At 37.5% G+C, this 22,481-nt stretch overlaps 2 protein-coding genes across 3 annotated transcripts in view; both read left to right on the top strand.

The window, feature by feature from the left end:
• The window catches only part of carmil3 (capping protein regulator and myosin 1 linker 3), a 54,528-nt gene extending 38,430 nt beyond the window's left edge, over positions 1–16,098 (top strand). For both annotated transcript variants that reach the window (XM_052549212.1, XM_052549213.1), the window contains exons 22-40: positions 662–730; positions 1,306–1,399; positions 3,125–3,223; positions 4,391–4,510; positions 5,072–5,185; positions 5,277–5,452; positions 6,547–6,634; positions 6,728–6,838; positions 6,984–7,050; positions 7,928–8,115; positions 9,019–9,098; positions 9,248–9,412; positions 10,050–10,248; positions 10,622–10,901; positions 11,046–11,143; positions 11,256–11,397; positions 14,835–14,909; positions 15,047–15,154; positions 15,428–16,098. In XM_052549212.1, coding sequence (XP_052405172.1) covers positions 662–730; positions 1,306–1,399; positions 3,125–3,223; positions 4,391–4,510; positions 5,072–5,185; positions 5,277–5,452; positions 6,547–6,634; positions 6,728–6,838; positions 6,984–7,050; positions 7,928–8,115; positions 9,019–9,098; positions 9,248–9,412; positions 10,050–10,248; positions 10,622–10,901; positions 11,046–11,143; positions 11,256–11,397; positions 14,835–14,909; positions 15,047–15,154; positions 15,428–15,468 — 2,314 coding nt within the window. In that variant the 3' untranslated portion in view covers positions 15,469–16,098. The remainder of the gene's footprint in view (positions 1–661; positions 731–1,305; positions 1,400–3,124; positions 3,224–4,390; positions 4,511–5,071; positions 5,186–5,276; positions 5,453–6,546; positions 6,635–6,727; positions 6,839–6,983; positions 7,051–7,927; positions 8,116–9,018; positions 9,099–9,247; positions 9,413–10,049; positions 10,249–10,621; positions 10,902–11,045; positions 11,144–11,255; positions 11,398–14,834; positions 14,910–15,046; positions 15,155–15,427) is intronic.
• Positions 16,099–19,646: 3,548 nt separating this feature from the next.
• On the top strand, positions 19,647–21,994 carry si:ch211-119o8.4 (somatostatin receptor type 3). The gene is made up of 2 exons (XM_052547801.1): positions 19,647–20,053; positions 21,319–21,994. Exons 1-2 carry the CDS (start codon positions 19,647–19,649, stop codon positions 21,992–21,994), a joined length of 1,083 nt encoding a protein of 360 aa, XP_052403761.1.
• Positions 21,995–22,481: the final 487 nt, after the last annotated feature.

The raw sequence follows: 22,481 nt of genomic DNA on the forward strand, positions 1-22,481 counted from the left end.
ATGACATCCTACATCCTGTGCACTTGGCATTTTTTAATGAAACGTTTTAGCTCATTTGCTAATGGGTCATTTTTTAAAATATGGTGATAAACATGTCCCTTGGCTTTTCTGTCATAAACATAATTTTAAACATTTTTTTAATTAAATGGTTTGACTGTCTCTCTCTCTCTCTCTCTCTATCTATCTATCTATCTATCTATCTATCTATCTATCTGTATGTCTGTCTGTCTATCATTTTTGTTTATGTATATATTCACATATTTATGCATCAATTATATTCATGCATTTACTCATTTATTTTTGCTCATTATGTTTTCTGGGCTTTATCATTAGTGCAATGTATAACAAAATAGGCATAATAATTAGAAACAAATGTTTAGATATTAATACCTCCATTAGCTTTTATGGAATGAGACTGAACTGAGCCTTAACAATTTTACAATTAACAGATTCAGCAATTAACAATTCTTACAATGACCCTAATTCTTTAAGTCTGTTTAGCAAATTGGACTATATTCAGAATTCATCAGAGTTTTCCTGAAGATCAGTGCAGAAAATGTACAAAATGCATGCAGATTCCCATCTGGTGCATTAATTAACACTAAATAATGGATAAGGGTTTAGTAAAATAAAATTGTCATGGTTTGTCTCTTTCTTGTAGGAGTGTGACGTGGGATCGGAATAACACAAGTGCTACAGGTTTCCAAGATGTGGCTCGAGCCCTAGAACAGTATGACACGCACACACACACACACACACACACACACACGTTCACATTCATTTCATGCACACTCCTCAATGCACACTCACCCCTCTGAGCACTGACTCACTCGTCTCTTTGAAAACTTATTCACAGCATGCTGTTACTGGGAAAAAATAAGAACTTCCTAGTCCGTGCCTACATGAAGCTGTTTGTGATTGCACAGTCTTTCATCACCTCACTGACCTGCCTGTGATGCACAATTAGAGCATTGTTCTGGAAACACCTCTCTTCCCTGGAGATCTACACAAATATTATTTAACATAGAAACTGTTTTGCAGACTTGAGCTTGCATTCAGAAGACTGTAATCATTGTAAGAAAGTTGTTCTCTGTACACATCGCTTTGAAAAGTGTTGAAAAAAAAAAACATGGTACTCTGTTAAAAGTTAAAAAGAATGAATGCATGAAAAAACACCTTGTTTCTTGAGACACAAATAGACGATGTGTAACACTTTCCAGCTTCCTAGCATTCATCTCTCTCGAGTTGCGATGTTTGGGGAAAACTTTTATTCTGGTTCTCGATGGTCTTCTGCTCTCTCCTCAGTAACTTCACTCTGCAGTACATGCCTATCCCACTCAGTGATGTCACACAGGCGTACCGGAGCGCCCCAGAGAGGACAGAACAGGCGCTGACCAAGGTAAGAATGCTGGATATATTTTGTATATTATTCCAAAGAATGATAGTCAAGATTTTAAGCACAACATAAGACAAGATTTAGATCAACATTACCATTTACCCACAGAAATAAACAGGTTTTTTCTTCTATATGTTGAAGCTCACTATTTAAACAACCTGTGTTTCTGGTTGACCATCTTGTTTAGGTGAAATGAATAACAGCTTATGGAATGTTAGCTGTAGATTTCAAGATAAGAGCTACTGACCAAACCATAAATGACAGCCTCTTTACAAACCTGTACTACATGACAAGTGACAAGTTCACAAAATAATCAGCGTTGAAACATGACACGCAAACTCTTAAAGGCACAGTTCATAAATAATGCATTAAATAAATAGTGTTGTCCATTTTTCCTGTCCTCTTACTTTTTATATAATTTAATTTATATATGAAATATTCCTTTTTAAAAATATAGTTTAAATACTTTTTTAAACTACCATAATTTCAAAACAGTGCCTTCTTCTTCTTCTTCTTCTTCTTCTTCTTCTTCTTCTTCTTCTTCTTCTTCTTCTTCTTCTTCTTCTTCTTCTTCTTCTTTTTTTAAATTTCTTTGAGTTCAGTTACTTCACTGCTGCCGGCTGGATCAATTTGATGAACACCAAATAGCAATTAATGTCTAAATTTGGGTGGTCATGTGTGAACATCACTCTGGAATGCTTGATTCTGATTGGACAATTACAGATTTTAAGGGTTTTTCATAATGACACCCCTTTAAAGCTGCGGTAGGTAACTTTTGACGCTCTAGCTTAATAAACAGAACTGCTTGCGTCTTGCGGAAGAACATTGTAGCCGGAACTAGTTCTCTCTGTTTATGTCTATGAAGAATCACAAAGGTACTGGGTTACTCCACCGAGGTATCCCTGAAGCAATCTAAAATAGTCCGAATATAAACACTTATTATAGGTGTACCCTAGTGATTCAGGACAAGCTAAAAACACGGTTTGGAAAATGGATTCATGGTGTACTCGCTTATTATATACATTTTTCTACATTTTGAACACAAACAAAGTTACGGACCGCAGCTCTGATTGGTTATTTTTTACCGGGAGCGATGGAGTTTCTGCAAATGGCAATAGGACCACTGAGAGGAGCCAGAGGAGCTTGATTTTTTTCACAGATTATCTGTCTCATATTCTACTGTTAGGACATAATGATAGGTTTAATAAAAATGTAAAAAATATATTTTTTTACAAAAGTTCCCTACAGCACCTTTAAATATTCAGAGTATATTGGTCGATCGTTGAATTTGCAGTGAGCTATTTTTTTTTTCTTTCACATTTTGTCTCCACGATCATGACTGTTTGGTTATATCCTTAGATATCATAGTAGATGGGACTTATCATAAAAAAGAAAAAAGGAAAGAAAAAGCTAGATCTGTTTTTCTATGATATGACCCCTTGAAATATCCATAACTCCGTTGTCCGGCTGTTTTGAGATTAATAGTCCCAAGGCATTGAAATGTTTATGCACATGTTTAATGAGCCCAGAGATGTGAAACTTTTACAAGGTTATTGCTGAGAGAGGGACACTGCAGACAATACATTTATCTTTCATTAATTCCCAGTATAATTACAATAATTTCCACATGACTGCATGGCTTATCTAAGCATCAGTGTTCTTTTCTTTGTCATTAATGAGTATTCTCTCCCTCGCCCTGTCCGTCTGTCTTTCCTGTGTTCCTCTCAGATCCAGCGGGCTTTGTTAAGGAATAACCAGACTCAGCGTTTCTCTCAGAAACAGGCTCTTCGGTTGCATCAGGGCCTGGTCACTAGTACCGCAGAACAGGTAAAGACCGCTTCCTGACCTCCACCATTATATTCGCATGCCTTATTCACATTCACATTCACACTTCTAGTATGTGATCATGTTGGTTATGGTGATGATGAACGTCTCTGGTTCAGAGTTTGGGTCATTTCTATTTTAGTTCTGCCAGTTCAGATTAATTGAGTTTAATTGGTGGTTAAATTGCAAGTGCCATTTCTATGCATTTCCTGTAATATATGAATTAAAATGAATTAAAAAGTGTCATAAACATATTTCGGGGTCAAAAGAGGCTTTTTTTGTGAAAGGAGAACTGCATAATTATGCCATTTCATTTCTCAGTTAGCTCTTTAAAGTTTGAGTGTGTTATTCCAGTGTGACTAGAAGCTTCAAAATAATCTCAAAAGTGTTCCTGAACACTTACCCTATGGTTGTCTTCTAGAAAATGAATGGCATTGGTTGAATTTGATATGTTGAACTAATATGCCCTAACATTTAAAAGTTTGGGGTCGGTAAGATAAAATAAATGAATACTTTTATTTGGTGAGGAGAAAATTGATCAAAACTGATTCATATTTCAATAAATGCTGTATTTTTTGGGGGGGCATTCATGAAAGAATCCTGAAAGAATGTATCACTGTTTTCTCAAAAATATTACGCAGCACAACTGTTGATAATATTAATGCATTTAAAATATAAAAAAATACATGTTATTTTAAATTGCAATATAATTTCACAATATTACTGTTTCAACTGTATTTTTTTAATCAAATAAATGCCCTGGTGAACATAACCATTAAACAAAAAACAAAACAAAAAAAAGATTATAAGATTCTTACAGACCCTAAACTTTGAATGGAAGTGTACTGAATTCTGTCTATTGGCAGTCCCATTTTCTAAATATTATTTACAAAGTCTTCATGTTTACATGTTAACCTGTCATTTGAATGTTTATATTGGTCTCTAACCAATAAACCAGTAAAAGACAAAGTTTTTACCTTAAAAGAAATGACACGCATGTGTGTGTATAAGGAAGCATCTCTTTCACCTGCTAATGTGAACTATGACTGATCTTACTTTGTATGGTTGGATCAAACTCTCCTCTCTCTCTCTGTTGCTCTCGCTTTCTCTCCTTCACTGTCTGTTCCTGTCTGTTCCTTCCTCTCTGTCTCTTTCTGTCTGCTGTCCCAGGTGATGGAGCGTCTGTGTGTGCGCGTGCAGCAGCAGGTGTGTGTGTTGAGAGGAACAGGTGAAGGAGAAGAGCTACAGGCTGCCAGACAGGTCCTCAAGGAGGCCAGGAACTCTCGAGCTGTGAGTGTCTGTGCATTTACCTGTCAAACGTTTCTTTTCTTATTATGAATATTTTCCACACAGCAGTACAGTCATCACACCTGTGAAAGAAGAACACAAATATATATTTTTTTTTGTTGAAAGAAATTTTAACTTTTATTCAGAAAGAATGCATTAAATAGATCAAAAAGGACAGTAAAGACATTCATAATGTTAAAAAAGTATTTGAAAAAAAATGTATATAACAGTTACCACAAAAATATTGGGCAGCTAGTAGATTTTAATGATGTTATATATATATATATTGCAGATGGCTTCATGGTAATATTCAGTCAGATGCTATTTAGGGGCTGGCATAAATGCAGATATTCGAGTGACTCAGTTATTGATTCATGTGTTTTCTGTTTATTAGTTTAAGAAACTTTCAATTTCAGCTACATATGCCTTTATGAGCAAACATTAAAAGTTTCAAACAAATCATCTCCATGACTCTCACGCAACAGAGTCCTCCTAGCGGTCAGTGAGGGAGAGAGAGCGAGAGATCATGTCGGGTGTGTGAATTATGTCTGCACTGTCCTCTAGCTGTACCCCTCGCTGTGTGAACTGGCCCACGTGCTGTCAGTGGACGGTCCGGTGAGACAGAGGCTGGACTCTCTGGCTGGAGAACTCGCCAAAGCGGCTGATAAAGAACTACAGGTGCTGTCTCTCTCCCTCTTCCTCTCATCCTTCAGTCTGGTTTAGAGCTGCTTTCTTCTTCTGATGGAAGATTGATGGTGGATTTGTGCAGGTCATTGTGGACTCCATGGTGTCTCTGTGCCGGGAGCTGTGTCCGCTTTCTTGTGCCGCGGCGGAGTGTCTCTCTCCTCCCCTTTCCTCCATCTCTGAACGTGTGTCCATCCCTCGTTCGTCCATCCGCACTGCTCTGATGGAGAGAGCAGCTCAGGACATCAACAGAGCTCTGGAGTAAGAAAGGAGGGTGTTGAGTTGTTGATGTTTCTGAAATTAATGCTGTGAGAAGTCCTTTTTTTGAAGTCTGTTCAGTCAGCAGCAGTCTATATAATGCTCCCAGGCAGCAGCTTTTTAAATCAGCTGTCTATTTGAATGGGTAATGACAGAAATCTCCAAAACTGTTAGTGTAATCTTTGGTGGAGCTTTTGGTATACTGGTACAAACTCAAGAAATGGGATGACGCTTATAACTAAAATGTGTGTAACACAGGACTGTGCAGAAAAATCACAGAATGCAATTGGTCACTATCATAGAAAAAAAATACATGTATGTACAGTATTTGTGAATATAGATACATAACGTAAAAAAAAGACTAAAGCCATGTTAAACTTTATTTTTAATTTATTTTAACTTTTTCTTTACCATTTTAATTTTGTTTAAAATAAACATTTAGATTTAGATGCACAACACATTTACATATTTATATCTAAATACAGAATGTAAAATAAGGTTACAATCAGTACAAAAGCTTTTTTATTTTATTTTTGGTTAGATTTCACTTTCAAAAGTCCACTTTAAACGTTCTACTAACTATAAGTAACTGTGCAACTACGTGTTCATTAACTATAATTAATTTGCAACTACATTTTTCAACAAACTTAAAATATTATTTGTAGACCTTTAGGTCAGGGTTAGCACAAATTGACATGATTTATGTATTTATTTATTCTAAAAATACATTTTTAGTGTGTTGCCTTTATTGTGATAGGACAGTATTTTGGTAGGAAGCTAACAGGATCATGAAAGGTCCTTTTTTAACCAGTATTATTTTTTTTTTATTTTTTCTTCATACAGCTTAGTACTTCAAAGGCCCCTTGATTTAGATTCTTGATATTGATTCACCTTGCATGGCTGTATCATGGGTGTATCTACATTTTTGTCCGAACAAATGATCTGTGCGATGCACCCATCAAACAAAATCAGGAAGTCTTTATTGGAAAGGCAAACCTACTTTTCTGTAGCTACTGTTTTCACAGTTGGAACTCCCAGCATGGTTTTAGTATGCTCTAACAAGTTATTTCTGTGTCTCCCATCTCTCTCAATTTTAGGGAGGTGAAGCTATCTGTGGTATCTTATCTCACTAACTCCATAGTGGACCAGATCCTACAGGAGCTTTATGCCACACACAAAACCCTGGTACTACAAACGAATTTCTCTCTCCATTCGTCTGTTCACTTTGAACACGTGCACAAGCATCGCTCTTCCTCACGCATCTGTTCATCACCACAGCTCCGGCAGGTTTCACAGATGAGACGGCTGGAAGACGGTGGAACAGCCAGGCGCACACACAGACATGCTGACATACTGGATGTTGTGGAGGATGACTTTGGCATCAGCATAGTGAGTGTGTTACGTGAATCACTAGCAAATGACTCATTTGTGTGTTTGGTGGTATTTACAGTATCTGTCATCTCTTGTAACTCAGTGGTTTTGTCATCTGCTCAGTTCGCGATGTTCTCACTCACTTCTGTCATTCTGCACACAGGACACAATTGCCATTAAGAAACGCAGCTCCAGGACCAGACGCATTCGTCCTGTGTCCAACAGACTCAGTGAGTCACACATGCACGTTATGTCGGATGAAAGCAGGACTATCATTCATTTTTTAGTTTAACACTCATTCAGTGCTTTCAAGTCATGAATACTTATACTGTGTATACATTTTTCAGTTCAAACATTCATTCTTTATATCATATTTTAAGCTCAATTTCATTTATAAAACATATTTAACATTTATGTCATTTCAGCATGTTAATTTAGTGTTTTTAAATTGTAATTATAAAAATAAAAAAAATACAAAGAAAAAAATTCATTCACTTAATCGTGCTCCATGACAATTAAAAAATTAACAGAATAGTTCACTCAATTTTTTTTTTTTTTTTTTGGGGGGGGAGAAATTTAGCATTACATCCCTTGCTGATCAATGGAATCCTCTGCAGTGAATGGGTGCCGTCTGAATTAGAGTTGAAATAGCTGATAAAAACATTCCATCATTAAGGCATTTTAACTTGAAACTGTCACTTCTGGGAAAAATATCCTTAATAATGCTTCCTCTGTTGTCCTCTCACGTCAAAATCCACTGAAATATTTGTTAAGAACTGTTTTGTTTGTAAACGGTGATTGGATCTATGCATATTTCTCCCCTGCATTGAGAAGATACCACTTTTTCACTGGAGAAAGTCATTTTATGAACAGAGCCGGGGGAAAAATGGTTTGAATTTAAAAGCATCTTAATGATGGATCCGTTTATTACAAACATGCAGCTTATTGATTAGCTACAAAACTTGTGAATTATTGTGATGTTTTTACCAGTTGTTTGGACTCTCATTCTGACGGCATCCATTTATTGCAGATGATCCACTGGTGAGCAAGTGATGTAATCCTAAGTTTTTAAACAGCACGTCATGTAATTAATACACTCTCCTTCAGGTCTAGGTGACGACCCCAACTCTTCACCTTTAGTGTCCACTCCTCAGACATCTGCTCCCCTTTCACGCTCGGCATCATGGGAAGGTCTGTCCACCCTGCCCACACAGGGTTCACCCCTGCGTCATGTGACCCATGTCAGACCACGTCCACCACGAAGACACAGGACTGCACATGCTCCCTTTGAGACGGTAAGAACCTGCACCATTGCCAGTATTCCCACACCAATACTAATTTATACCTGTGGCTCAGTGGTAGAGCTTTGCTTTAGCAGTGCAAAAGGTTGTGGGTTCGATTCCCAAGGAACACACACACTGGTAAAAAAATTTATAGCCTGAATGCACTGCAAGTCGCTTTGCTGAAAAGCGTCTGCTATGTAATAAAGCACTTTTAGTGTTAAAAAAGGTATAAGTAAAGATGAAGTGTCACAAAATGACTTATTAACCTCGACAGTTTCAGGCTTTGCCTCATATTGTGTTATTGCCCTCAAGGCTTGTGTTAGCCTCATATTCATCATATATTTATGATCAATATTGTTAACAATTCAGTTTGATAGACTTGAATCTATAATGTATTTCATGCAGCACTATTTTATAATAATAACTAAATTTAAGTATACAATACCTTATATTGGACGTTTATTACAAAATATTCTACAATAGGTATTCGTCAAAAACACTCAAAATCTGAAATAAGAAGCGATTAATCGACAGCTATTCAAGCTGTTATCAAGAGAAGGAGGGGGTTGATTTTAATCACGTTCTCTTGTTAGCGTGATTGTTCTCAGAAATCTGTCTGAACGCAGGCCCAGATGTTTTCTCCAGGGTCTCCAGAATGAAAGCATCAAACATTAAAGGCTCTCTCCTTTTCAATCACTTCCGATCAGCTTGTCTTTGTAATGTCTGTTGATCAAATTAATGCATTGACATAATACAGAAGAACAAATCCCAGATGGTGAGATACAGTAGCGTGACAGCATCATCCACTAACACAAATTTAGAGAGATGATCTACTCCAGTCCCAGTCTTTAAAAGCACACAATCATCATCATCATCATCATTATCATCATCATTATTTCTCTTGTCGTCCTGTAGCACTGCTCGGAGAATGGTGGAGTATCTCTTTTGGAAGATGGACTGCCTGACTTCTACACCAAGAGAGTTTTACCAGACAGGTGCTTCAGTACTGAACACTTCAGTGTAGTAATGAAGTCTAACAATGAAGGTGTCACATTTGCTCTCTTTGTAAAGGTTGAAGGTATATGGACATGCTAAAAATGTGGACGTTATCTTATCTCTGACACCCTGACTTTCTGTCCTGCAGTCAGCTGTCATCCCACCATCACGCTCAGGCTCTGAGGAGGAAGAAAAGACGCAGTGTGCTGTCAATCTTTTCTGGATTCAGGAAGAACCGCAATTCTACCATATCATACCAGGAGTCAGACACCACAGAAAGGGCTGGGGCTTGTGGGGAGGAATGTCGCACTAAGTGAGTCAGTCCTATTTTAATATATAATAATTAACAATACACTTCCCTTCAAAAGTTTGGGGTCAGTAAGATTTTTAATGTCTGAAATAAGACTCATTTTTTCAATGAGACTGCATTGCTTTGATCAAAAATACAGTAAAAACAGTAATAATGTTAAATGTTATTACATTTGAAAATAACTGTTTTTAAATCTTTTTTTTTTTGTTGCATATTTTCAATTGTAAAGTATTCATGTGATGGGAAAGCTGAATTTCTGCAGTCTTCAGTGTTAAATTAGAAACATTTCTTATAATTATCAATGTTGAAAACAGTTGTGCTGCTTAACTTTTATGTAAAAAGCATGATACATTTGTTTTTCAGGATCCTTTGTACGTAGAAAGTTCAAAAGAACAGTGTTTATCTGAAATTAAAAACTTTTGTTATATTATAAATATCCTTTTTGTCACTTTTGATTAATTGAATGTGTCCATGTTGATTAAAAGTGTCAATTTCTTTAAAAAGAAGAAGATAGTGTACAGTAGTGCACAGTATATCATATATCACAATTATAAATGAAATAAAGTGTATTATATCAATACATCAAACAACATACATCAAACTCTTACTCTTGTTTTCCTTTTATTTGATGCTCTCTCAGTATTGCTGCTGAGAATGTGTACTCCTTGATTCAACACCCAAAGGATCGTGGGAGGTTAGACCTAGGCACTGAGGGCACCAACGGGAGGCTGGTAGGGCCCGGTGTTCAGAGGACCCCTCAGCTGTCAGGACGGCCCGTTCATGGTATACCCCTGCCAGGAATGATGGGACTCAGCCCCTCCTGCTTTTCACAAAGACAGGTAAAGTTCACCGCATTAAATCTTTCAATTACAACCCAGTAAATTCCTCCGCTTGTCATTCTAACTCAAATTCAACATTCCGTGTTGAGATTCCATGGCTGTTGCAGTTCTACGTCACGAGTTGAAGCAGAGCCAATTCTTAAAATTAATTTAGGCCAACTCTGGTACACAAACGATGCAATATTTATTTATTCATTCAAATGGTGCAGGTAATGTTGAGAACAAACATGGGAAGGAATTGTGTTCATTAGTAAGTAATGTAATGTTAGCATCGATTGTTCTTGATCGATTCGAAAACAAATTAAATGTAAATTTAATGAGCATAATGACATGTTTTCCAGTCTCTCACACTCCGTCTCTCTGTTCCCTTCAGTCGCCTGATTACAGTGAGGTGTTCGGCTCATCAGAAGAGATTGGATATGGAGAGCATGAGATGGAGCGGCATTCAGATATCGTTGCTAAAGAGCAAATGCCATCTATAGACAGACGGTCAGAATCAGGAAGACAGGAATCACAGTCAGACAGCCAGAAAAAGGCAGATATTATAATGGACCCTCAGTTGCTAGAAACCAGAAAAAGACCCGAGCCTCCGCCTCAGAGTACCAAGCCGAGTTTAGCTAAGACACGACAACGCCATCTGGAGGAGAGCTCCGGTAATGCATATTCAGACATTAGTTGGCATTTAAGACAGAATTCATTCATTTTAGTGATTTTTTTCTCTGTTATCTAGTTTTAATTAATTAATTTTAACTTTCTAAATGGTTATTATTTGCTGTTCCCTGATAAACCTACTGAAGATTCTGGAGAACTGAGGGAGAAGGATGAGGAAGAAGAGGACAGGAAATGTGGAGAAGACCAAAAACCAGAAGGACAGTCTCCACCTATCCCTGAAAAGGTATCTTTGCGTCTTTGACTTAAAATGTCAGTGATCGTGAGTGGAGCGTGTCTTTATTCTCAAAGCAAAGATGTATCATGAAAACAGCTGTTGATTATATCATTCTTTTCAGCCATGTTATTATTCACCTCACTCGTCTACCACTGGCTCCTCACCACAAGACGTGACCAATGAGAATCAGCCACCAGCTGCCCCGCCCGCCTCAGCTAAGCCTGTGTTTCATTCTGCTTCAGTAGATTCTGCTTTGCTTCAAGGTAATTCATAAAAAAGTTGTCTTATGCTGGGTACACACCAAAAGATAATTGGGCTGATTTTGGGCCGATTTCCCCTCTTCTGACAATCCTAGCTATCTACAGATGATCTTATCAGATTTTCCCTTGGTGTGGGGTGTGTTAAGAGTGTCCAAACCTGATCGGAAGAACGTCGGAGCTGCCCCGATCGCGAATTGTAAATATTCAACATGTTAATATTTACGATCAGAAATCCTGATGTGTGCGGGGAACCCCGAGGACAAAAGCCTGCACGCTCTGGAGATTATCACGTGAAACGAAACAATATCCAATCAGAAAGCGAGATGATGGAAGACGGAAGCAGTCATGGCGCAGCACAAAGTGAAATTGATGTGGACAGCAGAGATGGAGATCAGCTTGTTGTAGCAACAGCATGAATGTTTATACAACGAGTCGTGTATAAATTCATTCCAAACACTATCATTGCAATTTCTTCCTGCATATTCCGCCATTCTTATTCTGAAGTCTCGCGAGATTTTGCGAGATTTCCTGTGTTCACAGTCGAGACTCTGGTTGAAAATCTGTTGTTGTGTGGTGAGCTGTCTTTGTCAGATCATGGCACACCACACACTATCGGACAAAACGGTTAAATCTAGGATTTTTTTTATCCTCATCACATTTTTTATATTTTATAAGATGTAAAAAATATTTTGGTGTGTACCCAGCATTACTGGCAGTTGCATTTATTGTTCATTAAGCTTAATGTTAAGCAGTTTAATAATCATATATTCTTTGTAAGTGTATAATCATAAATACTTGGTGAATGTGATAGTATTAAGACAGTGTATTAGTACTAGTAGTATTTTATGTATAAAAAGGTTTCTAAATGTAAACTTTTACAGTTATTTTAAATATAATATATATATTTATGTATATATTTATTTTAAGTTAACAGTGTATCTGAGATTAATAATAAGATTAATTAATAATAATTCTACTTTGTAATTTTATATACCTACTAGTGCTGTCAATCGATTAAAAAAAATTAACTAATTAATCGCACAATTTTTTAAAATTAATCGCGATTAAAAGACTGAAACTTTTTGCATATGTAAATGTAAAATGTAAATAATTAATGTAAACTCAAGACAAAGAAACTATTTAAATTCAAAATATGATTGTTTATTGGAATTTTTGTTTAACTTGTAACACAGATTTTCTCATGTAAACAACATACCTGCAATAAACCATCAATATCCTCCAAATTAACTGTTGGCTTGAAAGCCATATTTATTACAGAAATAAAAACACAGGCATGTAAGTACCATTTGAATTTCAAAACAATCAATGTCAATAAAAAACAAAAATGATTTCCATGTTGAATTCTAAGTGGACTGCAAAAAAATTGCCAGTGCTTTAAGTGGGCTGGTACGCACCAGTACCGCCACTTCCAAATATAGCTCTTGAGCGTACCGCCACCTCTCCGTGCGCCCAGAACGTGCTTGTAGCGTACTGGTACGCTCATTTGGACATCTGTTTTAATAGAGGTTTTAATCTTTTACCTGCACTGCCGATTTTCAGAGCGCCCTTCACAATGCAAGCTTCCTAATTCATCCCACCCAGAGCAGAAACTACATTACCCATTCACCCTTAAGTTATACAAGTGAACAGTGCATGTGTCGCTTTTCCCACTGTTAAGTGTCATCAACTCAACGTGGCCGGAGAAGGTGTGTGAAACTCGTTATGAGTGTACACAACGCTCGGTTCGGTTAAAAATCAAATACAGTTAACAACAACACTTAATATGTTTTCTTGGCTTCATACTCTGAATACTGCAAGAACAAGACCAGAATCTGATGATTCGCTGACTGACACCTCACCAAATTTGAATCCTATCACTGTGCAGGTCAGACTCAAGCTAATTAAGTAATGCAGCTCTTTCAGGAAGGGTGATCAGACGTCCCGAAAAATTCGGGACAGTCCCGAAATCTAAACTGTTGTCCCGACTCTCGAATCTGGCCCTAATTGTCCCGGAACTTATACTAAAGCAAAATCTTGAGTATTTATTTTCTGATAAACATTAAAAACTGTCTGCGGAGGCTGAGTCGTCCTGCAGCCCCCGCTGGCTGTTCATTGGCTGCAGCATCTTTTTTCTAAGTTCTAAAAAAATACCGTAGACGGCAAGGCACAAATTTAGATATTCATTTATCTAATTAATCTATAGCCTATGCACAAAGACAATATGATCTTTTTGTCCCCTTTTTGTTTTAAAGCCTGATGAAGAGAGAGAGCGCAAGTTGCTGCAGCTGCGAGGAAGACAGTGATGCACGCGTACAGGAGTGATTGACAGTTCGCGGCACTGTGTACAAAAAATACTCCGCTACACAATTATTTCTTTATTTTCGTTTAAGCTTATTAACGTTAGCGTTACAGAAAGGTCTGATTTACGCACTGTTACAACAGTCATTGTTTTTTTTTTTAAACAGTGACATTTGAGTTCATGATTTTAATGTTGCTGTTTCTTGTGGCAGACTAAATGAAGAGTAATGTTTCTTGTGGCAGACTGAAGAGTAATCCGGCAGAGTTTTATACTGAAACTTTCCGTCTAAAAGTCCTTCCTTGGTCTTATCCATATTTCTTTGCACGTTGAACACACATAGGCCACAACCAGAAATAAAAAAAAACTGCAACCGCGTTAATTGCGTTATTTTTTTTTAACGCGTTAAATATTTCAAATTAATCGAATGCGTTAACGCGCTAATTTTGACAGCAATAATACCTACATCTATGTATCTGAGAATAACACTTTATAACACTCATTAGAAAACAGAACAAACTAGTAATACATTATCTGAAAAATACTTTGTAAATGTATATTTTAGTAAAGCTTTAATAGAACAAAATGTATTTTAAAAGGTGGATCTCAATAAATTATAATGTCCTGGAAAACATAAAAGTACATTTATTTCAGTAATTCAACTCAAATTGGGAAACTCATGTATTAAATAAATTCAATGCACAAAGACTGAAGTAGAGATGTTGAATTGGTGGGTTTTTGTTAAATGTGAGACAAAATCATCACAATTAAGAAGTAGAGATAGTGAAATGGTGGGTTTTTGTTAAATGTGAGACAAAATCATCACAATTAAAAGAACTAAAGACTTAAACTACTTCAATCCGTGTGCATTGAATTTATTTAATACACAAGTTTCACAATTTGAGTTGAACTACTGAATATAAATGAACTTTTCCACGACATTCTAATTTATTGAGATGCACCTGTATTTGAATAATAATAATAATTACACACACACACACACATATATATATATATATATATATATATATATATATATATATATATATATATATATAATTTGCCCAAAATTTTTGTGACTTCCAATTTAAAAAATATATATAAAATGAAATACAGAGAATATGTGATGTTTCTTTTTGCTCAGGTGATGAAGTCAAAAGCAGCCCTGGAGGTCCCATGAAACCACATCGAAATAGGAAAGCAAACTCATGTGACACAGGTACACACTTCGAATCCCTTTTGAGCACGTGAGGAGGGTCCGCATTCACCCTCTACTGCTCTAGCATGCCTTCACCAACTCATCCTTACTTGTGTGAACCATCCCTCCCTCTGTGTGCCCCTGTATTTACCCCTTAGGAATGGAGCAGGATGCCCGCTGTGATCTGGAGAGATCCTCAGATCGCAAACCCCCTGTGAAAAAACCTAGACTCCCTCCGAAACGAAATAAGTCCTTGGATTTCCCTGGTACTGTGCTGTTTTGTATGTGTATGTGCTTCTTGGAAGTGTCCAGCAGCTTTATTAGATAGCCTGACTGGAAAGCGCTCCAGTAATTAGAGGAAATCTTTCCAGTGTGAATATATTGTGAGTGTGTGAGCGTGCACCTCTCCGTGTTTGTGTGTCCACAGACAGATGGCTCTGAGTTGACCTTTAACAAAGCCAGATTAGTAAACGGGTAACGTAAGTAGGCCATCATTCACTTCTTTCTCTCTCTCTCTTTTCCTCTGTTTATCTCTGCAGGTCATCAGAGTTCGGAGCCAAGCAACGCTGAAGCATCATGACAACCATTTGAGCCAAAGCTCTGTGAAAACAGAGGGTCATTGTGATGCTGAGAGGAGAGAGAGGGAGAGATATGATCAGCAGATGAATTTGCACCTGGATGAATTCATAAAGACTCATTGTACACACATATTCAGCATATTCTTGCTTACTTAAGTGAGTTGTTTTGCTTCCCCTCCTGCTTTCATGTAACTATCATTCTTAACCTTCTGCACTTAACTGCAATTCCTTTATTTCACTCTCTCTCCGTCTCTCTCCCTCTGGGTCTTTTGACAATCTTTGACATAAAGGAAGTTTTTGCTATTTATCTTTAAAACCATAGAATGATATTTTGTAAAGTATAATATATAAACAGAACCAATATTTGCACTAATCATCGCTTGAATTCTCATTTGGTTTGGTGGATGTAACCCCCCTCCCACTGTCCGACATTACCCACGTGAAGTTTTGTAGTGTGTGACTAACTTATTCTTATAATTTTCTGTCTATATGATCAATATCATTAGCAGTATTACTGTTGTCTTAATCAGGCATTGTTTATGCAACTGGATAAATGTTTAAGAGTTTGCTGGCCCTAAATGAGCTTTATTTTCTACTAAATGTGATTGAGTGAATAAAAACTGAATATTAAATTTGCTGTTGTTCTTTTTTTTTTTTTTTGACAAAGTAAAACAATGGAACTTTGTTATATCATGGTATTGAATGATTACCATATTACCTATTTACATTATACTCCAAGAAACTTCAAGAATATCATGGTATTTACTGGGTAACCTGTCAAAACACCATTGGTAATACCAGATTTACATGGGACATTTTTACAGCGTACTTCAAATAATATTATAGTTTTGTATATTAAACCCCATATGGTTATACAGTGCCATAGTACTTTTTTTTTTTTTTTTTTTTGTTATTATGAAATTTCTCTTTATTGTGAAATGTTAATTAAATTTAGTGTATTTTAAAATGCAGTTTATTTCTGTAATGGAAAAACAGAATTTTCAGCAGCTATCAATGTCACGTGATCATAATAAGGCGGCATTAGTAACGCTACATCGTAAAATCGCGATGCCTCTTTATACATATTTGAAACGGGAACCCGATTAAAATCATCTTTATGGATAGACTGGCATTACTTTGGAAGTGAATTCTAGAAAAAAAGTATTATTACAGTTTATAGATTAATTACTAGCAGTTGAACAATTGTATTGTTTGGCATTTCAAAGCCGTTTTTTCAGTCAAGGAAAGGTTAAACAAAAGTGGATACCAGATGCCGCATCTCACACAAGACTCCCATTGCCTTTTAATGACACAGGAGGGCAGCAGAGGCCCAAAGCCAAGCAAACATCTTGCTACGGAAGAGTAATTTTCAAGCAGAGATTAAGGAATTTATTGTCTGTGACTGCTGCTTAAATGTCCCTGAGAATCTCTCTCTGAAGAGAACAGACTATTTATTACATTATCACTTCATGAGGCTTTTTATTACGCTAAATTGGCTCTTTGAAGGTAAATTTAAAAGTTAGAAATCACTACCAAGTGGAAGTTATGAAAAGGTATTTTATTCTCTCTTGTTAAGAAAATGTTTGAGTTCATATTTTGAAATAAGTCTTTTGATTACAGAATGTTAGAGAAAATACCAGGCTGATGCGCTAGGTGCTGCATGAAAATGGCAGCTAGTGTAATACATTACAGACCAGGTTTGTAAAAAAAAAATAAAAAAATAACTCCCAATAGTACATTTCCAGAAAATATAAACCAATGTGCATGACATGCTCCAAACGTCTGTCACACAATCACACAAACTCATATTCACACATGTTCAGATTGCTATGGGAAAACATCACAGGTCAAAGGAACAATTCATCTTATGTTTAAAATGTTAGAGGGACACTTGATTATGTCTTACATGCATTAGCAAAACACACACGTTCACACAATTATGTAAAAACCACAGGGGATTGTAAGAATATACATAAATCATTTCATTAATGGCCTCTCTAACTCACACACGCACACTCACACACACCTACACCCACTCACACCAGCAGTGGGGGAAGCTGTAATGAAGTAATATGACGTTAAAGGCAGCTGCATTAATGATTGGACTCACTTAGGGAACAAAGGGCTGTGTGTGGACCAAGTATACACATTTATTATCTGTTAATCACATTCATTAAAGTATTACACAGCATGCTTGTTCTGGCTGCCGTTCTTTACTAAAAAGTACTGTGGTGGTAAGCAAGTACAGTACATATGGACTTTAAAAGTTCCGATCCAAAATAATGGATAATTGCGAATTTATATAGTGCCACGTATTGCCTCAATAATGGGTTTACAGTTGGCTTCAGTGTTATGCTAATTCTACAAACATTCAAATAACATATTTAAACTACTAAAACCACTTTAGATAAAGCTGAAATAGAACTTAAAATTATAAAATGGACAGACAAAACAACTAGCTTGATTATAACTGTACATGTAAACATATAGCAATGTATTTTATCATTACCATGGTGTAGTTCCCATGTCAAATTAACGTTAACTAGCCTTTTGTTATCATTGTACAAATCAGTAGCATGCCAAACACCATGGTTCTGTTTCACATACAAAAATCAACTCTTTCTAGTAACTTTCACACACTCTGACACACACTCAAGTGTTTCGAGTTGAACAGTGAAAAAAGTGAGTAACTCAAGCAGATGGCTGCAATCACAAGAAACCAGTAAACACCGGAAGAGTCCTCAGCTTTTACAAGCTGATTTAAGTTTATGAGACAAGAAAGAGGCAAACAATTCATGTATCTTGTGCCTAAAACTTTCCCAACTTCACAAAAATCACAAAACTTAACACATTTTCTCAGTTTCACTTCATAATTACGAGACTGTAGTAGTGTGTAGGGGGTGTGTTCATATCCTTCATCTTTTAGAGTTTGTATGTGTGATGTTTTGGTGTTAGGCGGAGGCCGAGGAGCATCATGAAGTATTTATAGATGTAAATTAGCTCCTTGTTTCACTCTCGCAGACCGTTCAACAGTGCATCATAATTGGTTTCATTCTGTTGAAATTCTCCTTAACAGCACATGAATGTTGTTAGATCCTAATGAGCCACATTAGGTGTGTGTGTGAGAGGATGAATAAAGTGAGTCAGATGTGGATCAAGTGTCCCCCTTTTTTGTTTTCTTGTGTGTGTGTGTGTGTGTGTGGAGGGCTGGACTGTGTGTGTCAAGGGGGAGGCTGCATTAGGGGATGCAGTACTTTGGAGCAGATGAGCAGAAGTGAGCCCACAGACTGCCAGACTGATGCCTGATCAAGTAACTTTTCTCTTTCTCTCCAGTGTACGGTGCTGTGGGTGTTTACTCTCTTCTCCTGCTCCTTTCTCAGACCTTTTCATATATGCTTCTGTGCTGTAGCTTGTTTTATTATTATTATTATTAGTGTTATTATTTTTATTATTATTATTTTACTTTTTATCTATCTATCTATCTATGTCAGTGTGCATATGTGTGTAAAGCGAACGCTATCATATTTAGATAATATTATTATTATTAACATCATTTCACTTATATTTCTAAAGAATTGCAGTGGAGTTGGAATCAGATAGTATTTATTATAAGACCAATATTCCAATGTCAGGATATGAAATACAGTTTTTATTTTATTCCAGCCGATCTTTATCCGAGCTGAAGGATAGAAGGATTTGTTTGCTCTATGCAAAACTAGAAGGTTTCTTAATGAACCCTATAAGGTCATTAAGGTTTAATAGCCATATGGATGTTCTGTTGGGGAGGTTTAAATATGGGCTTTAAATTGTGCTTGGAAGATGTTCCTGTCACTGCCTCCGTGAGTAATGGGTCAGTGTAATTGCAAATGTCCGTGCTTGGATGTATATCACATATTCAAATGGGCTGGTTATCATGTCTTCCCATTGCTCCATATCCTGTGGGATGGATTTTTGTTGTAAAGTGTAATAGTTTTTCTCATTTATTTTTTACTGAGATGTGCGATATGTGAGTAACAATGGCTGATTTGCATTTCTGTTTTTCATTTGTGTTTATGTCACTGTGTGGGTTATTAATCAAGTATTTATTGCATAAAAGCTATTGTAATATATCTATGTATCTCCTTATTTCTATTCTTTAATTTTCTATCCCAGAGACTGGCTGATTTCTACACAATCCATCATGCCTGCTATTGTAAACCTGCTATTCAACACGGTCTCCACCAACACCACCATCTCCTTTTCTCTGGTGCTGCCTCTGGTCAGCATCCTCTCCCTGCTGGTAGGGGTCGGAGGTCACCTGCTCATGTGGTTGGTGTTGATGCGTAACCCACGGCGTCGTTCGAAGCCCAGCTCGGTCCTCCTGTTGAACCTGAGTTTCGCTGATCTGTGTGCTCTACTCACCCTGCCCTGTGTGCTTCTGAGCGCTAGCTCTCAGAACTGGCAGCTGGGAGGAGGCGTTTGTGTTTTGTTGAGCTTCATGACCTCCCTGACCGCTGGAGTGGACATCTTCAGCCTGGCTGCTCTCTCAGTGCTGCGTTATCGAATAGTGGCTCCCTCGACACGACCCCCGGCCACCCCTGCGCAGGTGTGAGTATCTGAAGGACCTAGAGAAAAACAGTTGTAAAAAAATGGTGAAAGAAATGGAGAAATATTTGATTTTTTTTTTCTGTAGACAAAAAGTAAAGAAAGTGTCATGGTACAGTGATGGACAACTATTTCTTTGAAGTACTTTGGAATAGCTACATAGCATGGTGCATTACTGTGTTATTGAAAATAGATTTCCAGATTCACTAAATCTCAGTTAAATGCTCTATTCTTTAAATTATCCAATCAGTGGAAAAAATGATAACTTCATGTTGATTCACTATGGGCAGCATGCATTTCCCAAAAGCATTGTAAACACATAAGTAGATCGTTGAGACCATTGGTGCTAATGGTTTCTGCTATAGGTTTATGATGCATTTGGAAAACAAAACCATGATTGTTTCAGTAAAGCATCCATCACTCCGATTCAAATGATAACTTTACGGTCTTTTTGTAATGACCTTATTTAAAAGGTCTGGCTCGTAAGAGTCATTTGTTTGTGACTAAACGCTGTTCTTGATTCACTAAAAGTATCCAATCATAAGAGTAATTTATTCACAAATCAGTTAGGTAGAAATATGTTCAGGAAAGCCGAAAAGCTTGTTCTCAACACAATATAAACATGCTTTTATATGTATTTTTCTCAGTATAAGAACTTTTTATTTCCTTCTTGCTTTCAATTCGAGATGCAAACTCGGGTAACTTTATTTTTATAAATGCTGACATATTTTTGCAACAACTCTGTATGAAAAGCTGAGGGCACGCTTCAACTGAAAAAATGATCCAGGCACTGTTTAAAAATACTTCTCAAATGTGAATCAATATGAGATGAAAATCCTATTTATTTAAATCACAGTACTTTTTGAAGAGGATCATTACTCTCATTTTAAAAAAGAGTGTATTACCATGACTGATGGTTTTATTATGATGATATTAATATATACAAACTGCCTTGGAATACCATTAAATCCTATGGTAAATGAATACAAAAGTGCTGTGGTACTGAGATGACAGCCTAGTGGATACTATTTTGAAATGTACCATGGAACTGAAATGCATGTCTAGAGAAGAGATTAGGTGGTGTCTGATACTGTTCACATCCAAAAAATTGCATGTATATTTATCGTGACTACCAAGATGTTTACACATTCAAAGCCCCACAGAAATACAGACCACTATATCGAAATCTTATGGTAATGCCATCAGGGACATAAAGAGGCGTACAATATATTGAATTCTCTGTATCTGTCTCTCTATTTGTCCCTTAGAGCTGGCACTGTTGCTGTTATCTGGCTGGTTTCCATTGCCATGGCCCTACCTAAAGTCACGTACATCCAGTTTGACAGTGGCTGCACGTGGTCGGTGGGCCGGGGTCACTGGCTGGGCTTCCTCGTTCCTGCCTTTCTGGTGTATTACGTGGCTCCTCTACTTTGCATCGCCCTCCATTGCGGGCTCATCATCACACACCTGTACCGCTGCCGGGGCACTCTAGCCGCAGACCACCGCAATAAAAAAGCCACAGCCCTTCTCATCGGTTCCACGCTGGTGTTCGCCATCAGCTGGCTGCCTTATTACGTGCTAGAGTTTGTCAATGTTTTATCGCCGTCCCTTAATTCCGCCAGCTCGCCCGGAAGCAACAGCTCCAGCTCCACCGCCCCATCACCGGCATCAAGTACAGAGGTGTCTCTGCTGTGGGAGGTGGCCTCGCTGTCAGCCATTCTTCTGATTTGTCTGGCACCTTGCTGGAACCCGCCACTCTACTTCCTGCTATCTAAGCCAGCCCTGAGGCAACTGAGAGGGCTACTACCCATCATGCACCAACACTGGAGAGCTGCTACCTTCCTACAGCACATAGTGCCAAAACATGCTCCCACACAGCCTCACTCACAGCCTGGGTCTCAACACGTTCCTCAGAACGTACTAGCAGTAACGCACCCACAATGAGAACATTCGCACTCACATCGACATGGTAAGGCACAGCACATACCTGCTTCACAGCAAAGCACACCCACACGCAGGCACAAAGTACACACACGCCACACACACAATGACAGGTATTTTCTACCAGAGCATCCTCATCCCTCTCATGCTGGCGGAGATTGAGAGTTGCTTAGTAACACTACAGAGAGGAACAGAAACATAAGACCATGGACCTCTGCATTAATGGCTGAGCATCACATTTTACAGTGTTCCAGCATGCCAGCTGCTCTCTTCCCCTCTCTCAAAATCTGTCTCTCACACTAAATCACGTCAGATTTTTATCACCAACTCGGTCACGCTCGCACGCATTAGCGTGTTCTCGACGACATATGTGTTAATCTTTAATTCACTTGTTTCTGAACGCTTGTGCAGTGAGTAATAGATTAGATTTGTGTAGGCTGGTACTGTATATCAGATAGATCGTCTATAAAGGCTAAATGCAGTGCGTTTG

Source organism: Carassius gibelio, chromosome B2 (assembly GCF_023724105.1).
Source record: "Carassius gibelio isolate Cgi1373 ecotype wild population from Czech Republic chromosome B2, carGib1.2-hapl.c, whole genome shotgun sequence".
Taxonomy (NCBI): domain Eukaryota; kingdom Metazoa; phylum Chordata; class Actinopteri; order Cypriniformes; family Cyprinidae; genus Carassius; species Carassius gibelio.

What these genes read in the sequence shown, in the direction of transcription:
- si:ch211-119o8.4 (XM_052547801.1), top strand. Translation starts at nt 19,647, where the DNA reads ATGCCTGCTATTGTAAACCTGCTATTCAACACGGTCTCCACCAACACC. An exon ending in CCGGCCACCCCTGCGCAGGT is followed by an intron (nt 20,054 to 21,318) that starts GTGAGTATCTGA and finishes TTTGTCCCTTAG; the next exon opens with AGCTGGCACTGTTGCTGTTA.